At 37.0% G+C, this 25,438-nt stretch overlaps 1 protein-coding gene across 1 annotated transcript in view; it reads right to left on the minus strand.

Annotated features, from left to right (window-relative positions):
* The window catches only part of dachs (unconventional myosin-IXb-like dachs), a 40,778-nt gene extending 15,430 nt beyond the window's left edge, over positions 1 to 25,348 (minus strand). Inside the window, exons 1-4 of the mRNA XM_090108225.1 lie at positions 21,815 to 25,348; positions 20,484 to 20,563; positions 1,027 to 1,329; positions 215 to 396 (exon numbers count right to left, since the gene is read on the minus strand). Of these exons, the coding sequence (XP_089964351.1) occupies positions 215 to 396; positions 1,027 to 1,329; positions 20,484 to 20,563; positions 21,815 to 21,972 (723 nt within the window). The 5' untranslated portion in view covers positions 21,973 to 25,348. The remainder of the gene's footprint in view (positions 1 to 214; positions 397 to 1,026; positions 1,330 to 20,483; positions 20,564 to 21,814) is intronic.
* Between the last annotated feature and the right edge of the window lie 90 nt (positions 25,349 to 25,438).

Consider the following 25,438-nt stretch of genomic DNA (forward strand, 5'->3'; position numbering starts at 1 on the left):
CATTTTTAGATTAGACAATCGCTAACTGAAATATGTATTTGACTAGATATCCAATATGTTTTGGAATATATTTAGTGCTGGGAAGAAAATACTCTTGGAAAAGATTTTTTAAAGATTTAAAAACATGTTTTCAGCGTTAGGAATTTTGATCCTGATAGCAATATTTCTGATATAAGAACCTTAAAATGACATGATATATGAACAGCATACTCACATAAAACTTATTATGGTAGAACCTGGTCTGCAGAGCCCGTACGAGCGCGTCCTCCGTGAGGGGCCCGCGCAGGTGGATGAGGTCGTCGACGTCGCAGCCGGGCGCGGGCGCGGGCCCGCTCGGCGCGCCGCTCGCCGCGGCCGCCGCGCTCGCGGGGCCTGACGAGCTGCGCCATCTTGCTTCTGGAACATTACGCGATTAGATACTTTGAAAAGATCGCGTTAATTCATGAGCTATGCCTTAAATGCGATTTATTCATTAGTTTAAAACTGGGACAATCAATAGAAACAAATGATTAAAACGTATATAAAAATCCTTTTAAAGGAAAATTACGATTAGTAAATTGTTTTGTTTATTATTTGCTTTTATTTTTGTTTCTCGCATGCGGAACTACTATAGCATGACTATAAGGTATCATTATTTGTTTTTTTTGAAGTGAAAACTTCTTTAGCGGCGTTGGGTATAAAATCTTAAACTCGCGTCAGGACGTGGCCTGATCGAAAAAGCATAAGACGGATGTTTTTTTTTTTAGCCCTTATATTCCATGCGTAAGACGGATACCATTCCAAAATATCAAACATGCTGAACGTTAATAATCAAGTTTTCACTTCTGCCGGCACTCCCGGAGTGCAACCCGTCTTTTTGAAGTGAAAACTTCTTTAGCGGCGTTGGGTATAAAATCTTAAACTCGTGTCAGAACACGTGGCCTGATCGAAAAAGCGTAAGACGGATGTTTTTTATTTCATTATTTGACGTACCTATTTGACGTGATATCATAGAATGGGCAAGTAGGTATATCGTGGTTAGTTTACCAGGTGGAGGTGGAGGTGGATGAGCCTGATGCGGCGGAGCGGGTGCCGGCGGCGGCAGCAGCAGCGGCGCGCGCGGCGGTACCGCCGGCTGCCCGCCGCTCGCCGCACCGCCCGCACCTGCCGCACCCGCCGCTCCTGCCGCACCCGCCGCTCCTGCCGCACCCGCCGCTCCTGCCGCACCCGCCGCTCCTGCCGCACCGGCCGCCCCGCCCACGTGCAAATGGTTGCGGAGCGTCACCAGCTCCGAACTGAGGCTTAGCAGCCGTCGCTGCAAGTGCACCGCTTCGTTCGAGGATGATGCGTCTGCAAGTTATCAACAATTATAGATAATCGTCATATTATGTCTAGAGTATTTATAAAAAGTCGTGACACTAATGTGCCTGCATTTTTGAATACTAATGAAATTGAATTTATGAATTTAAACTGCAATTATAATTAAAAAATACCTACACGCTTTATGGATTAAACCAAGTAAAAATCTTTCAATTCACATCCTCTATTGCAGAAAATAACTGCATTCCATAAGTCCTCGCCGGAGGAAATGGATGCGATCCATAGATCGATCTACGATAAGATTGAAATGAAGTAATTTTTATTTTTATTACAACGTCTACATCTTGCACAAAAAATAATGACTGCAAATATTTTTTAAAGCATAAAAATTTGAACAAGCTTGACAAATTGTATAAACTTTCACTGTACGTCAGAGAAAATATTTTAACGAGCCGGATGCGATGCAACGATTGCAATCGTGAATGAGTCGCGTACCTTGAGCAGCTCTCATAAAAACTGCAAAGCATTACTCGCAACATATACATATATTCTTTTAAAGCTTATACTTCTAAAAAGTTATATCCGATACACAATAAACATAGCAGCTTTGCGTAGTAGTAGTGTGTGTGCGGGCGGCGGGTGCGGGGCGCGGGGCTCGACCGGTCGCCCGCCCGGTGCGCGCCAATGTCGACCTTGTCCCACTCGGCCCAGGAGCCAGATTGACGTGGAATGCCGCACACGTGCCGCGTCAAAAACCTTTTTATTGTTACGTGATCGAAGGACATCTCGCTGCATCACCCTGCTCAAATATTTTCTCGTTGAGCCTGAGAACTTTATCGCAGCTCATAACGTTACTACTTACTACCAAATACGCGGTTTGTACTATTTGACTATACTACTTATTGAATTTTTTGATCGAGTTACAACAAAGGCTTTATATTTTTAATATATATTTATATATTTCATACGTCACTATGTATTTGAATAACATAAAATGTTTTTACCTACTACATAAGTATAATAATTCCTATTTCCGCTTCTCTGACAGTGCTAGAACGAACGTAACGTTTTATTATTATAGTGAAGATCGCTCCTTCTGAATACGAAAGCTGTTATCAGGTTTTTCCGTCGGAGGCTCACGTTACAATATTAATTATCGCACACTTCACGCGCCATGCCAGTGCTGTGTGCTTTGAATACCATATATTTACGTTAATCTTATCTTATGTTTCGATCGCGTTTTGAATTTATTTATCATGTAAATGTAAACCGTTTAGTAACCTAAAGAAACATATATTTTTTTAGAACTGTAGTAATGTAATTTATGTGAGAAAATCATCTCCAACGCAACGGTAAAAGTAACATCTGTTTGAGAAGCTGTAAATAACTATTTTCCTCCTACGTTTCTTTGAACAATTTCAACAATTTGTTAAACACGGTCACTACAAAAACATCGGATAGGAAACGAAAAGAAGGAAGTAATCATTATAAAGTTAATGAAAGTTGAGCAAAAAATGGTACCAGTGGCTAAGAGGCGAGTGCGGTGGCTCGGCCGCGGGTCAGCCCGCAGCACTGAGCACACTGCCGCGGGTTTCTACTTCATCGCTTGGTCCGGGAGCCAGCAGCAGATTTTATGACCAAGTTCCTCTCAAGCGGTAATTAGTAAAATGCATCAAAGTATAGTATTATGAAGCCTCGTGAACGTCAGCTGGAGCTCGGTTGGGGGGAAGAGCGGTTGTAGCCTCCCGTATCAGCTGACGGTTTTTCCACCAAGATACAGCCAGCTGACATATATATTTACCCACAGTTACATATAAGCTATCATCAGGTAAATTTTTGTTTGAGAGGAAATAACGGAAAATAAATTTTTCTTTAAATTTAACTTTCATGTTCGAGACACCAGCTGACGTATAATACACCATGTTGTAACCAGCTGACTATTTTTTTTCGTTGAGATATTGGGTTAGCTACAATTTGACAAATTTTTAGCTGAGAGGAAATGAATGAATGAATGTATTTTTTTTCCTATGTGCGTGGGAGGCTACAACCGCTCACCCCCCCAACCGAGCGCCAGCTGACGTTCACGAGGCTTTATAATACTATACTCTCATGCGTCTGACGAATTATCTCTTGAGAGGAAATAATGAACCAAATTTGCACCTGGCTCCCTAACCACATTCAACATTAAGGGGCCCTGCTCCGAAATGTATGTTTCTAAATCATGGTTTTTGGATAGAAATCATCATATTTAAAATCCTAAAAAAATATATAGCACAGATAAACGTTTGATCTAGTGACTTTTTTGGATAAAAACACAATATTAAACATTTGACTCGATCAAAAAAAAATCAGAAGTAACATCGATTTTAAAAGCATAATCAGTTTTATGAGAATTAGGGGAACGCTATGTTTATGAAAATTTGACATTTCATTTACTAATCAGGTTTTACAGGGAAATTTTTGGATAGATTTTTAATTTAGCCCTTATTTTTTTCTATATAAAATATAATACGTAAAATGCGACTCGCGCGCACCACGTCAGTGCCGCCAGAGTCCAGCCGGACGTCATCGAAGGAGGACCTGTGCTAGTTTTGCTCCCGACCACGTTGCAGTCGCCGCTCGCGTATTAGAACCGAGCGGCGAGTAAAACGGCGAGCATGTCACGGTATAAATAAATCAGTAGTTTGATTTTGTTAGTTATCCTAGGATTATTGTTGTAAATATAAATTAACTTCTTATTCTATACTATTAAACGAACAATATTTGCATATTAATATATTTGTTTGTAAATACAGTGTGGAAATTTTCGATGGGCCCTGGGTGAAAGTACTAGAAATACTGGAGATAGCAAATATCCTTTATTTTTAAAAAGAAATAGAACTGCATTCAAAGATTTTCAAAAATTCATTTTCTTCGACCGGGAATCGAAAGAACTATTAAAACCGCATCAAAATCCGTTGCGTAGTTTCAAAGATTTAAGCGTACAAAGGGACATAGGGACAGTGAAAGCGACTTTGTTTTATACTATGTAGTGATTTAAAATTATGTTTTAAAAATTACCTTGCCTGAGATCCTCTTTTTTATGGGTTATTGAATAGGAATAGCGGCAAAGTTTTGAAGTACTAGTAGAAAGACTATTATGATGTTGGTTGATCTGTATTCAATGAGTATGACAAATATTATTTTTATGAAACAACAATCCAAGATGGCACCGACGAAAATTTGACTTTTTTCGTGATGGGTGTCATTTTCATGGTTTTTGGGGTAGCAATTAACGAATATGAGGTCAAAACTATAATCCAAGATGGCGCCGACGAAAATTTTACATCTTTTCGTCATGGGTGTCATTTTCATGGTTTTTGGGGTAGCTAATAACCAATATGAGGTCAAAACTAAAATCCAAGATGGCGCCGACGAAAATTTTACATCTTTTCGTCATGGGTGTCATTTTCATGGTTCTTGGGGTAGCAATTAACGAATATGAGGTCAAAACTATAATCCAAGATGGCGCCGACGAAAATTTTACATCTTTTCGTCATGGGTGTCATTTTCATGGTTTTTGGGGTAGCTATTAACCAATATGAGGTCAAAACTAAAATCCAAGATGGCGCCGACGAAAATTTTACATCTTTTCGTCATGGGTGTCATTTTCATGGTTTTTGGGGTAGCTATTAACGAATATGAGGTCAAAACTAAAATCCAAGATGGCGCCGACGAAAATCTTACATCTTTTCGTCATGGGTGTCATTTTCATGGTTTTTGGGGTAGCTATTAACGAATATGAGGTCAAAACTATAATCCAAGATGGCGCCGTCGAAAATTTTACATCTTTTCGTCATGGGTGTCATTTTCATGGGTTTTGGGGTAGCTATTAACCAATATGAGGTCAAAACTAAAATCCAAGATGGCGCCGACGAAAATTTTACATCTTTTCGTCATGGGTGTCATTTTCATGGTTATTGGGGTAGCTATTAACCAATATGAGGTCAAAACTAAAATTCAAGATGGCGCGGACGAAAACTTTACATCTTTTCGTCACGGGTGTCATTTTCAAGGTTTCTGAATTCTGCTCGAAAAATATGTAAACGGTTGTAAGAAAAATATACTTACCAAATTATCGACGGTAACATTGGGGATTTGTACATAGCTGTCTCAAAAACCTTGAAAATGAAACTCATGCCGTAAAGATGTAAAATTTTCGTCGACACCATCTTGGATTTTAGTTTTGACCTCATATTGGTTAATTATAGCTACCCCAAAAACCATGAAAATGACACCTGTGACGAAATTTTGTCAAATTTTCGTCGGCGCCATTTTGGATTTTAGATTTGACCTCATATTGATTAATAGCTACTCCAACTCTTTGAAAATGACACCCGTGACGAAATTTTGTCAAATTTTCGTCGGCGCCATTTTGGATTTTTAGATTTGACCTCATATTGATTAATAGCTACTCCAACTCTTTGAAAATGACACCCATGACGAAAACATTTCAAATTTTCGTCGGCGCCATCTTGGATTTTAGTTTTGACCTCATATTGGTTAATCGCTAGCCCAAAAACCACCCACATTTGCTACTTAGGAAAAGTTCAGATTTAAAGATATCATAGGTAATGTGACGAATATAATTTATTTCATTCCGACCGTTTCTCGGAATAACATACATTTACTAAGAAGGGTTTAATATATTGCCGGTAACATAATATTATGATGTATGATAATAATTAATAATTCATAAAAAAGTATTTTATACATTTCTTAAAAAGCTTCGATATTGTATACAATAATACAAATCATTAATTGATTATTATTCAAATTGTTGTAAAATAGTCACACTTTTTTAAGTTGGTTGAATACACTAACTTATTTATTACATACTTATATTCAATTATTATTTTGCCTTTTTTATTTGTTTTACTTTTAATTATTATTACCAATATTTTCAGAAGAAAATAAATTAATGTATCCAGAACGAGAGTTTCATTTTAAACTTTAAATGTATGTATAAAATAGACCAAAAAATTTTTACGAGAAATTAACAATAAATTATCTTTTATATTGTTTCTATCGATTTGAATAATAAAATAAAATTTGAAAAAGGAATGTTTCCTTTCAGAAAAATTTGCTATCCCTAGTATTTCAAGTACTTTCCATTCAGGGCACATCGAAAATTTCCACACTGTATATATACAAACAAATATATAAATATGCAAATATTGCTCGTTTAATGGTATAGGATAAGTAGTAAATTTATTTATCAACAACATTCCTACGATAGCAAATAAAATCGAACTACTGATTTATTTATACTGTGGCATAATCGCCCGCCTTCATAGGTCACCGGAGTTCATGCCGCGCCGGCTCCTGCGCAACGCGGGCGCGAGCCATCTCAGTGCCTAAAATGCCTAAACTTTCAGTACAAGGGGCTCTTAAGACCTCATTCGCACGAGAGTTAAAAAAGCGTTGCGTTAAAACCCGGCGTTGGCGCTTTTTAAACGTTCTCTCTGTGGTTGTTCATACTAACGCTTTAAAATCACTCATGTCTCGTCTCTGGCTTCAGTAAGACGTGGAAATGGTTTCTGCTAAAATAATTACGTAATGTCAGTTGCGTAATATCTTTATGATATTTATATTATTATATTTGCTTAGAATTCCTCGGAAAGTTTGTTCTTAATAAACTACTTGTAGGTACCTACTTAGGTATTTGTTCAAACTCGTCATCGATAAACATGTTACTTAAAGGAATATGATAAAAAAACCTACTGTTTTAATTTTTATATGTTAGGTATATTTGAAAGAAAGAAAGAATGGCACTAGCGATTTGTGTTATTAAAAGACGAAAAAGGAAACAAAAGGCATTCTGGGTACATCCTCTGAATGAACAGAGATACTTAAAAGGGCAGTTTGTGACACTGTACGAAGAGTTAAGGCAATACCCCGGAATTTTTTTAATTATTTTCAAATGTCTATAACGATTTTGAATACAGGAACGGACGAGACTCCACATCTATAATTAATAGTTCGGGATCAACAATCCACGACATCGTATCGATTTTCTGATGATTATAAGCACAACAAACACGTGCTACCGCTGAGCGAGCGTGCGGCATACTGAACGCAGCGCCGGCGCTTTTTTAGCGCTCGTCTGAATAATAGTAAGAAGTTTCCTATGGTCTATTTTATTTAACGCCCAACGCCGAGCGTTGAAAATAGAACACTGCGCGATAAAAAAGCGTCGCGCTTTAAAAGCGCTGACGTGTGAACATATACTTGGGAATGCATTTGTTCTATTTGGACGCTTTTTTAACGGACGTTAAAAAAGCTCTCGTGTGAATGAGGTCTAACTATCAAAGGCAATATCCTGCTGTTTTATGATTATTAAATGTTATAAAATATTAATTATGATAAATATTGTTCCCTTATTTAAACTTTATAACTATTTGCTTTGTAACTAAGTATTTAAAATAAAGATACACTATATAAGAGTGTATATTTGTTTATTTAAATAATAAAGTAACAAAAATCTCCGAAACCACTTACGATTTAAAAATTATTCCACTAGCAGAAACATACATTATTCCTTGACGACATTTTATTTTTGCCGTCGCAGGTCAGCCCGGGAGGAGCTTTGACGAGCGTGTAGGGTCATTGCGCCTGTTCGCGTCCACTTAGTGCAGTTGGAAAGTTTGAAGGAGAAAATAAAAATGTTCCAGAACTAATTTCAACGCAAAATTTATGTAACGTGTTTATGTAATAGTCTATTTTAAGATTTACTTTCAATTGTGTTGGAAATATCATGTGGTTTTTATTTATCTAGACAAATAGCAGAATTAGGCGTTTTACCCAGTTCGCGTCCAAAAATTCCAGTTTGCGTCCACCCGTGGACCAGTTCGCGTCCACCAGCTTAGAAAAAGAATTAAGAGTGTATTGGGTGATATTTTATCAGATAAATGCAAATAAAAATTAGATTTTAATAAATTATTTATTTACGAATATAGTTATTTAATAAAAACCGGCCAAATGCGAGTGGGACTCGCACACCGAGGGTTCCTGTATAAACTGTTTTTTTTCATATGTTTTAATTGTAAATGATTATTTTTTTAATGCTTCCCTTATTTGTGCTATAAGACGTTGCTTCGTACCAAACTTCAAGTGTCTGTGTTCACGTAAGGTTTTGATTCCCTTGCGAATGTCGAAATTTGCGAAAATTTGCAGCATAAACGGCTGTATCTTCTGATTGCTTTGGCTTATAAGTTTGATTTTTTCACTGCTTCAAGGGACCGTAGACTTGAGTATTCAATATAAATTTCAGCTTTATATCTCAACGCGTTACTGAGAAAAAGGGTTTTGACAGAAAGACAGACCGGCAGACGGACATACAGACGAACGGATATCAAAGTGATCCTACAAGGATTCCGGTTTTTCCTTTTGAGGTTCGGAACCCTAAAATCAACATTATTATTAATATAATTCACTGTAAGGAAACTGAAAAAACTAATTTATATTTATCTTCTCATCATTAATAGAACTAAAAATTAACAAAAAACAAAGTTACGTTATGTAAATAAATAATAATCAGTTCTATTAAGATTACCTACCTACCCTATTTTTAGTTTCTAATGAATTAAATTTCTTTTTTGTTTATATTATTTTCTTAACCACAGACTTATTGATTCCCATTCTCAAAGATACTAGTCTCATTCTTAGAAAACCCATTTTAAAATGAGAAAAATTTGCTAATTTGAATGAAAATTTAAATTATCAACTTGTAGTCTTAGTCAAAAATTTACAATCTATTTTAAATTACATATTTTAACAAACAATTCATTGCTACTTAATGAAAAATAGTTAATGTGGACGCAATATGTTCTATTGTTATGCACTATAGGTATAGTTTGCGCCCACCGTGGACGCAAAATGGAAGTTGTACAAATTCGGTGTAGTAATTCGCGTCCGCCTTATTTTAGCTATTAATTGTAAAAGAAATAAGCTGATTTATAATCCATACTATTCCATGTTTTGTTAGCAAAGTAAAGAAACAGTTACATATTCAAAAATTCACATTTAACAATAAGATACTTACCGTCAAGCGCGACGCTGCGCACTATTTTTTTCTCAAAATCCCGCGCGTTTTAGCTCTCTCGTTTAATAACCAAAATTAAATATTTTTTCTAAATAGGATAGGCGGTGCGCAGGCATATTTTGAATATGTGTGCATGTCTCTTATACATTGAGGTATTATCGGAAATTTTTCTTATTACAATTTTACTTAAAGTATACTTATTTTCGTGAATTTTCTAAAAGATATCCGCAAAATGGACGCGAATAGGCATGTGGACGCGAACAGGCGCAATGACCCTAGTTTCATAAACATGAGTAATATATCCATTATAACGTAGGATTTAAAATAATTAATTACCATGTTGTGTGGAAAGATTAATAATGATTTTACAAAAACATTTTAGAAGGTACTTCAGTGTCGTTTCTAAACATTTTAATAGAACGCTTCATTGTTACTATAAATTATTCATATTTTTTTAAAACTATACTCGCATGTGAATGTGTAATGAATTGTTATATATTTAGCAAAAAAACTAGTTTTATTAAATTCACACAGTTGTAATGGTAGCATGTTGAGATGACTGCGATATAGGTACATATACTTATACAAACTACAGGCACACACACACGCAGAAAGCACAACATCACACAATGCAATATTGTTAATACTCATTCATCATTACACATACACCTCGTATCTATTCGAACAATGGAATTAGTTAAGCTTTTACTCAACGCTTGCGTAATGTCGTTATATTAAAGAAATTCGCAATTGAAGGCATTCAAAGAGAATTGTAACAATTTTCTAATTCTCATCGCATGAGATGTGACAGCCCGAGATACAAGCAAATCACCGAGTGATCGTCGTAATGGTGGAAAAGAGCAATCTCAGGAAAAGTGTACCAGAGCAGGCCAAATTATTTAATAATAATACAATAATTGGATGAGACGATCATCAATAGATGCTTTCTGAGGTATTATCGCTCACCACAGTGAATCGGCCAAAAAAGCTAATTTAAATTTTTTAGGTTTAATTTGATATAATTATATCTAATAATAGGTTACATATCATTTTAAAAAACATATCGCATTTGTTAATGAAATATACAAGTGTGAATTGAATTCATGTTTAACAAGCGTCAAGCACGTATCTTGAAGCTTAGTTATGTAAAAAACTAACAATTCTGACAATAAAGCTGACTGTATCGCGTTATATCTTGTCTTGTATTATAAATTGAAACTACCATATTATGTGTTGTCATGTAGTTTACAGCTTGTCATCACGCATCCGCTCGCTTCCCAAGCTATGACATAAAAAAATGCCTTCATACACTGCTAGTATATTATGTTATATGTTCATTATTCATAAGAATGAATGTACATGTTATTTTGCCGACAGCTAGGTGCGTTATAAACTTAACATTCAAGTTCTAAGCCACACGAGCTTGAACATTTGTTTGAACTTTTTGCGACGGTATCAAGAAGTCATCTCGTCATAAAATAAGATATAGATATGTTATTTGAAGGGTCAACAACCTGTAACAGTAGAGGCTGGTGTGGTACGGCGCGGGGCGCGGGGTGGTGGTGCGCGCGGGGAGGGGGAGGGGGGGACGTGTTCCCGCGCACGTGGCTAATCTACGCGATTATTGCTATCGATACAAGATCGGATACATCATTAACTTCTTAGGTGGATGTGGTTAAATTCCTCTCTCTGCACCATTTCACATAGGTAGGTACATCAAAAGTTAAAACTAACTATTATTTAAATTCTACTTAAAAATTTCATTGTTGCAGTTTGAATGTTCAATTCCAATGTGTTCATCCCAAATAGGTGGTAGACATATCAAGATAAAATTGTGTTAGTTTAAAAAAAAATTAAGCATGAAACCACGGCTCACACATGATCTTCTATTAAAATTTATAATACAACTCATTGTTTTATGATCCTTACCTACAATAAAATTAGAGATAAAGGAGTTTATACGATCAAAATATTACAAAGACACACGTCCGCTATAAGCTACGACAAAGCTCGTCACTTAATTCCAAGGTAGTAAATAAAACAAAGGTAAGTGGGATAAGCCGAGATAAGCAGCAATTCTGTGGATTCGCGGAACGATGACAATCTCGCGCGCTCCGGCTTCAGAGACTCGTTACACGTTCCATTGTGATAAGGACATTTATTTTTATGATAAAAAGGCTGAAGGTAAACGAGCAATCGTGTACGCAAGGGTTTACAGATACATATATAACGCATATGTTTTATTGATAAAATGTCATTGGGTATATTTTTGGAATTTAAGTCCGCGACTCTGTTATAACTATCTGGATAACTGCGACGAATATCTTCGATTTCTTTACTAGAACTGGCGTTAAACTAAATACAATCTATCACGTAATCCCTTTCCATAAAAGGTAAAAATTTTAATTAAAATGAATCCTCTACAAGAATTCGTATACCATAGTTTAATGTTACTAATTGGTATTTCAATAGTGACTAGTACTTAGCTAAGTGTATGTAGGTAACCAGTTGAGAGAGAGGCAGGTCGTGCGGCGATAGGATCGCGGTCCGCAGGGCGCCGCGCCGCCGCGCCGCGGCCGCGAGATGCAACCAACTCTCTGCCCTCTACACTACTTATATTTAGATAAAACGTTACCTAAATGACAGTACATATATTACACATAATAAAATAAAATATATATGACCGTTCATATTCATAACTAAAAAAGAACAACGTCTGTCGGGTGACGGGTCAGCTAGTTTTATATATATATTTGATGTCGCTACTAATTGGAAAACTTAATAATATAGAAAAATAAATATATTACTAAAAGATTCGTTTATACAGCGAATACAAATTGTTACGATGCACTTAATAAGCCTTTTCATTTATTGAATTCTCAATTTTTTATAAACATTCCATCATTACATCATGTAATTTACACCATCAGTCCCGACGCTAATAAATACCAGATGCATTCCAAGCTCTATTGCTTCCGTTAAGCTTTGCGCGCGCGTTGATGTCTTTTATAGCAGCGCTGCGGAGATTCTCATGACTGCCGCTTTATTACAGATTTATTCCTTTTTATTGTCTGTCTTGATATAAACTGGCTTTTATGTGTAAATTGTAATGATTTATTTATAGAAAATAAAATGTTTTCAATTGCATTCTCTTGCGTAGTTCGAATAAACTTGGCATAATGCAACAACTGACCGTAATGTAGGTATATTTATTTACAGGAGATATAAAGTCTGTGACCATAAATGTAAACAGTTATGAAAGCGCGAGAGGTCAGACGAAAGTAAGGGCGGTCGGACCGGTCCCTCCCCCGCCCCCGCCCTGCGCCCGCCGCCCTCACAACCACCTTGCACGATCAGCCAACGCTATAAATATACTATCTTGCTACTAATTTGTCAACGTATGAAACAATTACAATAATATAGCATTCATGAATATATTATGAAAGATAATCCATTGAATCACTATTATTATATTAGGTATATGTAGTTACATAGGTATCTACCTATTTTGTAAAATTAAAATTTAATATTGACATGCTTTTAAAAGAACAACTATGGAATTTCTTGCCGGTTCTTCTCCGTAGATATACTGCTTTCCGAATCGGTGGTAAATATTAAAAAATGTTATATGACGAATCAAAAGTACTTCTAGAAGAAGTCTAATTGAATTAAATGTTTGGGTTTGACTATTTAAAAAGGGGCATTTAATTTCATAAATACATATTTACATTTCAAATCATAAATATTCTTACTAGGTAAATGTTCTAACCTGTTAAACCTTTCTTTCGTTTACTAAAGTGCATCAGTGTCGACAATGTATATGCTACAATTTGCAACTCACAAAGACGAGACAAGTAATGCAATATAATTCCCCACAACACTCTCAGAGCGAAAGGCAAAGCAATAACGACATACGCAAATCAATAATTTCCCCATTATTGCCAACGGGCCGCAGAAACAACGCATTCCATAAGCTCGCCCCGCGGCGCGCCTTGCGTGCGATTATTCTCGGAACGAGTCGTGAAGCAAAAAGCTCCTTTGTGATGTGTCAGCGCGCGGCTCTTTCTATGTCAAGGTATTTTCAGTTCCATGTATACACTATACAGTATACAGGCTTCACTGCTCGTTTATTGCTAACTATCTGAATGTACATGCTGATTGCTGGTTTAATACTATATTATTTATTACGTAATTTGCTCGTTTCCCTTATTATTTTAACTTAATTTCTATGGAGATGGGATTCTTAACTCAAAAACACTTTTAAAGGAGCCTAGTTGAATAACATGTGATCCAAAAAGGGTTAGGAGTATTTTGTAGAGTTCAATAGAGACATTAAAAATATTTTAAAGAATTTGGCTTTTGTTATAATATTACCATTATTGTTATAGGTGTTCTTATGGAAATCACTTTTTAAGCACGATTTACGTTCAAAAAAATTTTACACCGTTAGATGATTAAAATTCGCATGGTTGCATATTTATAATTTAACAACAGTTGCATAATTTACAATCGGAATATGATGCAGAGTTGCAACCACAACGCACATGTGTGAGTATATGTATGTTTATGTTATCCACGTGCGTGTGGGAATAAGATTGGTTTGTGCAAAAAGTGCACGTGCCGTGAGCCGCGGTAATTGCTAGCACTTACCCGCCTGCACCTACACTATGTACAACACACACACTATGTAGTGTGTACACAGTACACACCACAAACACACGGACCTATCGCTCACCGGTCATACTTTAGTGTTGTAAAATAAAATTTATAATTAATTAACCGTTATCATTTATTTATATTACAAATGGAGAAACAACTTCTGAAATCCTTTTACAAGCACCTAAGACGATGTTTTAAACGTAAAATGCATTACGTTTATTTTGATAAAATTTTGAAGATATTTTTTATAAGTATTGTTATAAGTAATACTGTGTTTTAAATTTTTTTCAAACAGGTCGACATTAATATCTTTACAAGTATAACTCAATCGAGTTTTGGTGATGCGTGAGAAAGTTACATTACGTCGAATCACAGTGTGTCAAATTAATTAGTTAATTATTATTTTTTATTCAAATGTATTGTAAAACTTTAAAATAGTTGATCTTGTCATCTAGACACTCTTTCTATTCTGAATAACTTTTAAGCTTTTTATGGCAGGTGATATAAAGTTCAATATCAAATGCTAGCTGGGCCGCGCGGTTTCACCCGCATTGCTCCGCTCCTGTTGGTCTTAGCGTGATGATATATTATAACACTGAAAAAAATTTTCAAATCGGACCAGTAGTTCCTGAGATTAGCGCGTTCAAACTTATAAAAGCTCTTCAGCTTGATATAGATGTAATCCCAGAAATGATAATAATAAACGAGTCATCTCACATTTCATTTTCCACTTTAATGTTAACTTGAATACAACAGGATTATAGAGAAAAGGTGAATTAATAAAATCTTCGAGTCGTTGATATCATAATTTAAAAATTTAAAAGTTGTTAATCGACTTAATTTCCATATCGATTTATAATCAATTACGATAACTTAAATAGTAAATATTTTTTTCAGTACGTTTTTCCAAATTATTATCAAGCAGAAGTTCGCAAGTTTCTGATCACAGACTCGTCACTCGTAGAGTTTAGATCCCTTATATCACCAACGATCAGTAAGATATATCATATATAGTCATCTATCAACTCTATACAATTAAACAATCTGACGAGATATTTAATAAAGCCATTAAAAGACAAAGCAATAACGTCAAAACTCTACATTGTTTTCTGACAAGTTTTGGAAACATCCTAAGTGTTTGAATTCCAAACAAGCCAGGCGCCCTCGGCACGCGAGGCTGCGGAAAAGTTTGTGTTGATAAAAGCATTCGAGAGCGTCGAGAACCTGCTTGCGTCCATTGAGCTTTGCCGCGCAAGGGCCGAAACTTAGATACCTCGTACCTGCGCCCGCGAGCCTGCCCCGCCCCCCGCCCGCGCGCCGCACACCCGCCCCGCTCTAGCCCTTCTCACTCACGCTCCCGGCACACCAGCTCACTAATTAAGGATAGTTGTCCTCAACTATGAAATATTATATGTAGGTACATAAAATTTGATAGAGTCGTTCCTATCCTTCTCTACTTTTCTTTCTTTAGTTCTTTAATGACTAATTATGAAAGCCATAGTTGCAGCATCTCATCAAACGTTTTAACGTTTGAAGGCTACTATAAAAATGTAGTTAGACGATTAAAATATAAATTGTTGTCTAATAGACAGAAACATTTCAATAGATACAGAAACGTTATTTCAAATAATTGTGCAGAAGAGAGGCTTCAGGCTGCCAACGTTATATTTAAGCCCTGCGGTTCGCCGTTAGGAGCCGCCGCAGCCTCCAATCCTATGTAATTTCGCAAGATAGAGCCTTGCTTGTATACGCATACTTGTATATGTTTACACAAAGCGAGTTGTGCTTTGTTTAGTTGTCTATAATCTATATCGCAGAAGTTGGATACTTATGGTCGTTTATTTGTCCTTTGGAATTAAGGTTTAATTACAAAATAACGAAATATGAACATAATCCGGCTCGTGTATTTTCTCCCCGATGATTTTGTTTGATAAATATTGTATCTATATTCTATAATAAACATGGACCTTACCAAAGTTTCATTTACAAAGTCCCCACCCACAATCCACATCACACATATTTAAAGCAAAACGAACATTTAGTGACTCATCGTCACAAATTGATCTGCTGATCACAAAAAACGTACGGGAGGCTGCTCCGGCGTTTAGAGCACGCAAGCGCTCTGCGTCCGAGAGAAAATTTAGAGCTTTCGACGGGGCATCGCGGGCCGCTTCCGCCGGAGGCTCACCTTGCAGCTTCTTCTCCGTCTCCCAGAACTTTTGCAGCTCGGTGAAGTATTTGTCCAGAATGAACACCTTGGAGAGGCCGAGCGTGGCCATGGCGGGCGGCGCGCTCGCATCACACTCAGCGGCCGCGCCGCTTTCACTCGTACGGCGACCACTCTCGCGCGCGACTCCCCGCGAACTGCCCGCCGACCCGCCGCCGCCCGGCGCCTGCCCCCCACCCGCCGCCGCCCGCCCCCGCACCCTGTCACCGCTCTACCACCGCTCTACCACCTTACTATCTGACTATACACAAAACAATTCGATATACGTCCGGCCCGATGTATCGTTTCATTCATTTGGGATGTACCAAGGCAATGACCTGAATTCTATCTCTCACCATACCTACAATAATTAATACAATAATTTTTGAACTTAATGCTGAAGTTCGAAGCGATTATGTACGATCGTTTAGAACATTTCATGCATTTAAGCAGATAAAGCGAGCGACAGGTGGGGCGGCGGCCAGACTGGTTTGTTTGTTTGTAACTCTGCGCCGAAACCTGTGCGCCCGCGCGCCGCCGCCCCGCCACCCTGCCTGTGACCAAATTCCTGAAATACTCTCCCGTACTAATCTTCAATAGGAAAACTTCTCTAAAGTACTTAAGCAATCTAATTGATAATTTAGGTTGCCATTGATTAGGTCTAATCTGTCTTATAATATGCCTCATTCCGTCATACGAAAAATTTGAATTACTTGAAAAATTTACTTGAAGAATAGGTGCATATTGAGAAAGGTATAAATGCATTTTCCATATTATTGGCAGCAATATATACCGATTAAAATAATAATTTATTAAAAATAGCATTACCTACAGGCTACGGCCGGGGCCTATCGCAGGCACCGCAGTACTCTGAATTTATGTTTATAGAGTTATAAGTTTTTGAGGAAAATAAATTATTTATTTATTTATTTATTATTATTAATAACCGGTTACCGGACCACATGGACCATATTAAAGAACATCAATATAAAATTAATGAGGCTTTAGTTTTATACACATCTGCCATCTATGTTCACAATAGAGGACTTGTTTCTTAGAGAAACGTCTACAAAGTTCCATTGACTCGTTTCACTTAGCTTTAGAACCTTCCCACTGATGAAGGTTCAACACAAGCCCAACAGAGGGCGCAATGTTCACAGCAAACGCCTTTTCTTTGTGTTTATACTTTCTAATTTGTAGAGCGGACTCTATACATATATTAAATTGTACACAGTATTTAAAATCCATCTAAAATTTCTCGTATTTCGGGTATTAATTTTACAAAAAAATAAATTCTAATTATACTCGAAGTAAAGAAGTTAGAAAAGTGCATGCTTTTATACTTTCCGCTACAAAGCCTTACTGAAACAACTTAAATTATTTAGACATTTATTATTAGTTAGATATTTATTAAACTATCTGGAACCTGCAGTGTCATTTGCCTGGTATTCGGCTATAAAATAGCCTACGCACTGATTCAGACTATAATCTATATCCTGCACTTATATACAACTCTAGATTGTACTATGTATATCAATAATTTCAAGCAAAGTGCGTTGTGGCTTTACATTTTTCAATTCAGTTCAGTTTACACTTGAGTAGAGAAAGCTAAATATATATTTTTTTAATTGTGTAAAAATAATGTATTAAGTACATATAGCATAGAAGTGAAACTTTCCAAAGCAAGTTCTATAATAAATTAATAAATATTAAATGAGTTATGAGACACCGATGATATAATAATATACATATTACATACGTAGTATTTTGGATAATGGCTTCTACCCTCTACCCTATAAAAGGTACGTGTAGTGGGAACATGACGCAGGCGATGATGCAGTATTAATATACTAATGATTGGTAGAGCGAAAATAACGTTTCATGTGATTTTAAGTGTCCGTGACGCGCTTAATACATTACAAGAAGTGTCGCAGGTGTTTGTCATCCGAGGACACATGAGTTATTTATTTTTTATTTTTTGAAGGCCTCAATACAACAGTTATTCGGAATAGCCGCGGGTGGTTCGATATTTATTTCAGTTTATTAATAAATATTTTAAAGCCGCTTCGTTAAGTGCCAGCTAGTTCACACACGGTTGGTTCAAGAAATTGAAAATGAGGTAAAAACAACAAATATTAGAAAATTTACCTAGATGGAAATGTGAAAACAGAATAAAATCATGGATTAGCTCCTCGTTAAAATTTAATGTGTAATTTGAATAGTTTCCTCCTTTAGGCTTCAGCTGATTAATATTGAAATACCATACATTTTCAATTACATCCCTGATCCCGGTAATACGTAATCAAATCTCTCCCGTTGTATCTATCCAATGACCGATATCATACATCAATTACATCCCGGTGATACGTAATCAAATCTCTCGCGTTGTATCTATCCAATGACCGATATCATACATCAATTAATTTTTCTCAAAGCATTGTCTAAGTAGCATGCTAAGATGAAAGGTAATTATGATGGAGAGTACTAATCTATGAGAATCAGTCATTATAAGCAATGTGGAGCAGGCGGGGTGCCGCGGTGCGCTCGCGTGTCCCGCTTCACGGCTGTTCCGCTAACGACCGCGCGATATATCACTCCGAGCACTCTCTACGTATTAACGGACACGTTACTGCACTTAGCCGGCCACACTTATAAACAACGCTCGACGACTATATTCATTTTCCCCGTGTTCGATTCGTTTTCAGTTTTGGTTTGACATTCTGTTTTTGTTGATGCTAATGTGAGTGGAGCGTAGGAATTACTAGAATATACGTTTGAACGTTTATATTTAGAAGATCCATTATACAACATGTATATTTTCATGTTAGTGTCACAGAATTTAAGTATGTAACTTAATCGGAGGAAATACAAAATATGTATATATTTGAACGGTAAGCTCATGGCGCTCGATAACATCTGTATTCTGTAAAATCGTATATAAATTACGACGATCATAATTTTAAACGGTAGTTTTATTACTAGTTATCTTTTATAAAATGTTGAAGTGAAAAATGTTTAAATCAGAATAGAGAAAGAATACTTCATATTTTGGGCTGGATAAATAAACGCGGGTAAAACGTAAAGTAAGGTCTCTACATGCTCTACATGCTGGTTTATTTCTCCGGCATTATCTGCAATTAACATATAATTATGAATTATGATTGAAGATTAATCGCTCTAACTTCAGCTGATTGCTAACCAGTGGCGACTGGTCAGCGCGGCCGGCGGAGTTGCATTAGACGCCCATTAATGTTAATACGACGTGCGATTACGTGCGATGAGAGGCGCTGATTAAATTAATTTCTTAATGGTAGGAGGCTGCGGACACGCCGACTGATGTACGTGGTATTTGTATACGTTTCATTATCTTGAAGGCAGATAACCATCGTAATCACTTTTATAGAATTTAGCTTTTTAAAGCTTCGTGTTATTCGTGTATTTTATTACAAGTAATTTTGATATTATGATATACATATTATTCATAATAGAACACGAGGAAAAGTAGTTCGCACCTGTTACATAAATCGGCAGTCAGTGTAAAATAAATATATCGAATCTTCTATTGAATAAATAAAACGGAAAACATTTTATTTCTATCTACGCGCAGTCTATAATATGGTCGCATTAGTACGTTGAAGACCTGCGTACTCCATATATTACATAGTTCTGCTATAATGTCCTTTTGTATAGTATTTAGAGAGCAGTGTACCGCAGTAGCAGTTCGGTTCGGGCGACACAATGGCGCGGTGTCGCGGAGTCGCCGCGCGGCGCACACGCAGTCAATTAAGGAGGCACTAGCTTTATCGCGATCGACTTAATCTTTCACCATCAGCGCTTTATTCCGTAATTGAAGGGAATTTATAATTCCCGTAATTTATGCGTTTACTGAGGTTTAATCAGAAACAACAGACATCATTATGCACGATGGGAAAATAAATTTACGGCGTTTCTTCTCGGTTCTTCTCCGTAGAAACTGCTTTCCGAAGCAGTGGTAATTGGTAAAAACTATGTTTTGACGATTTAAAAGTTTTTCTAAAAAATATATCTTACTGAATAAATAAATGTTTGAGTTTGAAATGTAGAGGAATTATATATTGTTAAGATTTCGATGGTTCTTACACTTCCTGTCACCTGTTTATTAATCTAATATATTATCATTCTTACACAACTGCGCTAAACACTGTATATGATATTATGTAACTGCTAAGTGTTAACGTAGGGTACACTGGTACGCACCGAACCGGGTTCGCGCGCGTCGCTGCGGGCGCGGCTCGCTCGCCGTCTTTTCCTTCTCTTCCTCGACCATCCGCGACGATCTGCACACACATATGTCAATAATTTATTTAACACAAATACAACTTGCGCATACGGTAACATATATATAAAACTCAAAGGTGACTGATATGATGATCTATCAACGCACAGCCCAAACCACTGGACGTATCGGGCTGAAATTTGGCATGCAGGTAGATGTTAGGACGTAGGCATCCGCTAAGAAAGGATTTCCCGAAATTCTTGCGGGAACGGGGAAAAACGGGGATGCACGTACATAGTCGTGGGCGGAAGCTAGTTTATTATATTGTAATAGTATACGTATATCATAGAGCCATTTACTTGAAAGTTAAGTGACATCAATCATAATATACGTTACGAATTGTATGCTGTGGCATGGCTATGGCTAATCATAAACTGTTTTTACTTAATAACAGGAAACGTTTTATTTAAATTGGCGTGAATGGTAACGTTGAATATCGATCCAACGAGGTATTTCTATTTTTATTACTAACTGTATACCTACGATACGTGATTGTGAACTATCAATTCGCATAAATCGTAACGAAACTAGTTAGATTGTAATTAAATAATTGTACCATGAACATTACTTTTGGGATACACACGAGATTCTTCACGGTATGAAAAAAACTCTACCATAACATCATTGCGGATATACAGTGAGAAGTGACAAATTGGAAAATATGTTATTGATAAAGAAATGCCGATTTGTCCTACTAATATTATAAATGCGAAAGTTTGTGAGGATGTATATGTGTGTGTTTGTTACTCTTTCACGCAAATACTACTGAACCGATTACAATGAAATTTAGCACACCTGGGCGAAGCCGCGGGCGGAAAGCTTAAATATAATATGACTAGCTTACCGCCCGCGGCTTCGCCCGCTTTGTCTAAAACCTAATAAATTATATACCTTAAAACCTGCCTCTTGAATCACTCTATCTATTAAAAAAAACCGCATCAAAATCCGTTTCGCAGTTTTAAAGATTTAAGCATACAAAGGGACATAGGGACAGAGAAAGCGACTTTGTTTTATACTATGTAGTGATGATGTACTTTTAACCTCGTATGAAACATATTTTCATGCCAAACGCTGATTAAACATTACAATACGAATCAAAATAATGCAACTAGTTTTTGCATTATAATAATATAATATTATACTTTCATATATATTTATTTTCCTGTTTGTAAAGTGATGCTTCGTTTCGCTGAATTATTTTTACTTATATTTAAGGAGACTTCATTCATATGAATATTGAATTGTAACACACCTCTTCGAATGGCGTCGAGACCGGTAAGCGCAGAAGAAGTCAGGGCGCACGCGGTGTGCGCGCAGCAGCACCGCCAGCGACGCCGAGGTGGGTGGTGCGGCGGGTGCGGCGGGTGCGGCGGGTGCGGCCACCTCATACGTTTGGTCCGGCAGCAGCATGCCACGCGCATCGCGCCGCAACCCCGCTGCGGCTCACTTATCACACGTGACAGGAGATCTGCTGCGAATACACAACACAAACTCGATGTTCCAATTATTCCAATTATTATAAAAAAAATTATTTAGACTGAATCAAAGTACTCATTTTGACTGAATCAAAATACTCATTTTTATAAGAATTTTAATAGCAGATCTACTCGATCTGATCCCGAAAAACGAGGCGGCAACCTTTTCACGAAAGGTATACAAGGTTTAACATTATCTATCTTCAACATATAGTTTATACATATGTATTATGTATACAGGGTGTAATCGTAACTTTTGCAGATATCAAAACCCTTTAAACTGTTATTGAAAGCCTTTTAACCTAATGAGTAAAATGCCAATAATAACATTTAAAAAATAAAACAGGAAATATCCAAAAAACTAAAAAGTTACATTAAACACTCCCATACATTGAATTTTCCATACATTTTGTGGTCAAAGCAAATGTTTGAAGTGACGTCGTCGTTTTGGAATACCCTTGTATTCCACATCGAGCTCTGTTTACAGTTTCTAAATGAATTTTTATTAAAATTTGTGCTCAAGCACAAATTCAAAAAAAAAAGAACCAAAATTTTTCATATGTACATATGTTTAGGATAGTCATATCTCATGGGAGTCAGTAGTATCAATCAATGTAGGTATGGGAGTGTTTGGTGTAAAATTTTTGGATATTTCCCGTTTTATTTTCAAAAGTTATTGTTGTCATTTTACTCATTTAAGGTAAAGGGCTTCGATATCAGTATAAAGTTTTTTGATATCTGCCATAGTTACGGAATAATCGCCTGTGCACACTTAACGATCACACCCTGTCTAAATATGTAGTACGTTCATTCCAAGTATTGTGGAAAATTTTCAGAGGTAAAATCAGAGTTCAATACGTTTGCGTTACCCCGCGTACTGATTGGAAGCCCCACTTGATAATGAGCTACATCATTGGCGTGGGAGCTTTTCCTTAAGTTTACAAGATAATTGTAAACTTTGTATCGAAAAAAATTCTTAAAAATACATTATAATCCATAAAACTGTCGGAATTGTTCTCTTCAAAATGATTGCTAGTGATCGAGTTAATATGTTGATAACATTTTGAGCCACACAATAATAGAATATAAAACACTGGTACATACCTGCGCCGATAATAAGAATGTTTCCTTAATAAGGTAACGCACCGAATTATTTATCATTTTAGAGCATTTTAATCGTCTATTAACACTGTATCGCCAGCTCGAGATCACTGCATCCGAAATATTGAACGTTGTTTAGTAAACAGTCCGCGTGCGCGCGCCTCATTACGAGCGGTGAGTTAACAAAATTTATTCAAGACATTAACGCATCCCCGATTTTTTCTTCAATTTAAGGCGGTCGTTATTCTTAAATAATCGTGTGACCAATTCGATCTATCGAAGGCTTAACCGGCGAGTGAAGCGGCGGCGCGGGGCCGGTGCGGCGGGTGCGGCGCAGTGGCGAGCGGCCTACGGAATGCCGCGCACGCTTTTTGTTGAATTCAAAATTCGAGAGCACCCGTCTCAGCCCGACGAAATGTCATCCTTTCATGTTTCTGTATTGCACTTGTTTATATCATCCATTTCGGAATAACCATTACTTACAACGGCCGCGTCTCTACATTTACGATAACAGTCCTCACGAGTCTTTAAGAATTTAATGCTATTTATAGGCAATTAAGAACAACAATTAATTAGCTAGAGCCTAGAGGTCATCATAATCATCAAAATCCTAGCGAGGTTAGTCGTTAGAGTTCATTCTTGATGAGCAGTTTACATACCTACTGTTAGATCTAGGACATCGTTTATTGAGGTTGCTAACCGTTATTAATTTAAAACATTTAAATAAATATCAGCATATAATCGATCTTATGTACAAGTGTAATCAAACAAGGGATATAGGCCCTATCTCCCGAGCACGTATTATAACAGTTGTCAGGGGCGCGGAGGACAGAGAGAGCGAAGGTTCGCGGAACCAGCTCCTGTTAAGGAAGAGGTCGGACGAGCGCGCGCGGCGCCGCACCGCTGCACCGCTGCACCGCATAGGCCGCACCGCGTGTGACATAGTTCACCGCGGATCGCGATAAGCATATACGATTCACTTTATTCAATGAAAACCTCGTTAGGACCTTTTTCTGCAATTACTGTAATTGAAATGTTATCTCTCTTTAATGGTAATGAATTAACTGGACGCTTTATCCTTCGAAGTGAACACTTGAGTGCTCTGAATTGCTATATTAATTGTTATGTTAGAAGCTAACACGCTTAGTTAGCTTTTTCTACATATTTCAAAATTATAGGTATTATGTACTAGCAAAAAAAGAATAATATTCTCGAAGCATAAATCGTCGTAAAGATCTGTATTTACAAAACATAAATACCTACCTACCTATTTTTTTTAATTTCCCAAATATAATGTCGCTGAAACCACGTACGATCAGCCACAACTTGACACATTGTAAATTGAAATCTGTGAAAGCCGCAAAGTACTTTAAAAACATTGCAAAGGCCTGCCTCCTGCTGAGCAAATTGGTCCCGCGGCTGACGTGCGGTCTGCGGCTGCGGGATGCGCTGCACCAACGCTCTGGTACTCAGTCTTTATATGGAAGCCGATGGTCAATTTCAATTAATACTATGCGCATAATTTGAGGTCCAATTAAGACTTCGCAGAATTACAGCCATCGGAAAACAACTGAATGATCACTTCGACATTTTATAAGCTGAATACATTGAATCTTCAAATACAATACGTGATAAGAAAAAAACTATATGTATGATGTTAAAAATTTAATTCATCATATTTTTTTTTTCTATACTAGCTGATCTCTTTATTTATTTTTGTATAGCAGGTAGGTATCATCGTTTTTTCAAAATATTTGAGTCTAACCTTAATATTTAAATAGCGAGCTTTTATGACCGTTATTAAAGATTTTTTATGCTTTAAGTTTTCATGAAATGAAAAAGAAAATCGATAAAAACACTTTAATATTAACATTAAGGATTCGATTAATATCAACTTCGAACTAAGTACTTGTAATCCACAATAAGACTACCTCTACTGATAAATAACACTTTAAAATGAAAACCAAATCACTTTTCACTGTCGGTTATGGCTAACAGGTGTGAATAGATCGCGCGTGTACACGGGCAGGGGCAGGGCGGGCGCAGGTCGCGGGTCACGTCGGCGCGCGCGTCGCTCGCGGGCGCGCACTCTCGACTAGCTACGATGCTCAGCTCAGCCCTCAGCACTCCTCCACGTAACTGTGAAGAGGTTGCTCTATATTTTTTGCGGGGTCGCTTCACGTCACATCGCATCAGCATCGCCGCGTCGGCCGCCGTCGCCGCTCCGGCCACCGACAGCCTTCGTCGAGTAATTAGGCACTAATTGTATCGCATTGATTTATCTCCGTGCGATCGTCGCT

Source organism: Colias eurytheme, chromosome 12 (assembly GCF_061535395.1).
Source record: "Colias eurytheme isolate Ceu_HAF_F1 chromosome 12, ilColEury1 Martin Lab GWU primary, whole genome shotgun sequence".
In the NCBI taxonomy this organism is placed as follows: domain Eukaryota; kingdom Metazoa; phylum Arthropoda; class Insecta; order Lepidoptera; family Pieridae; genus Colias; species Colias eurytheme.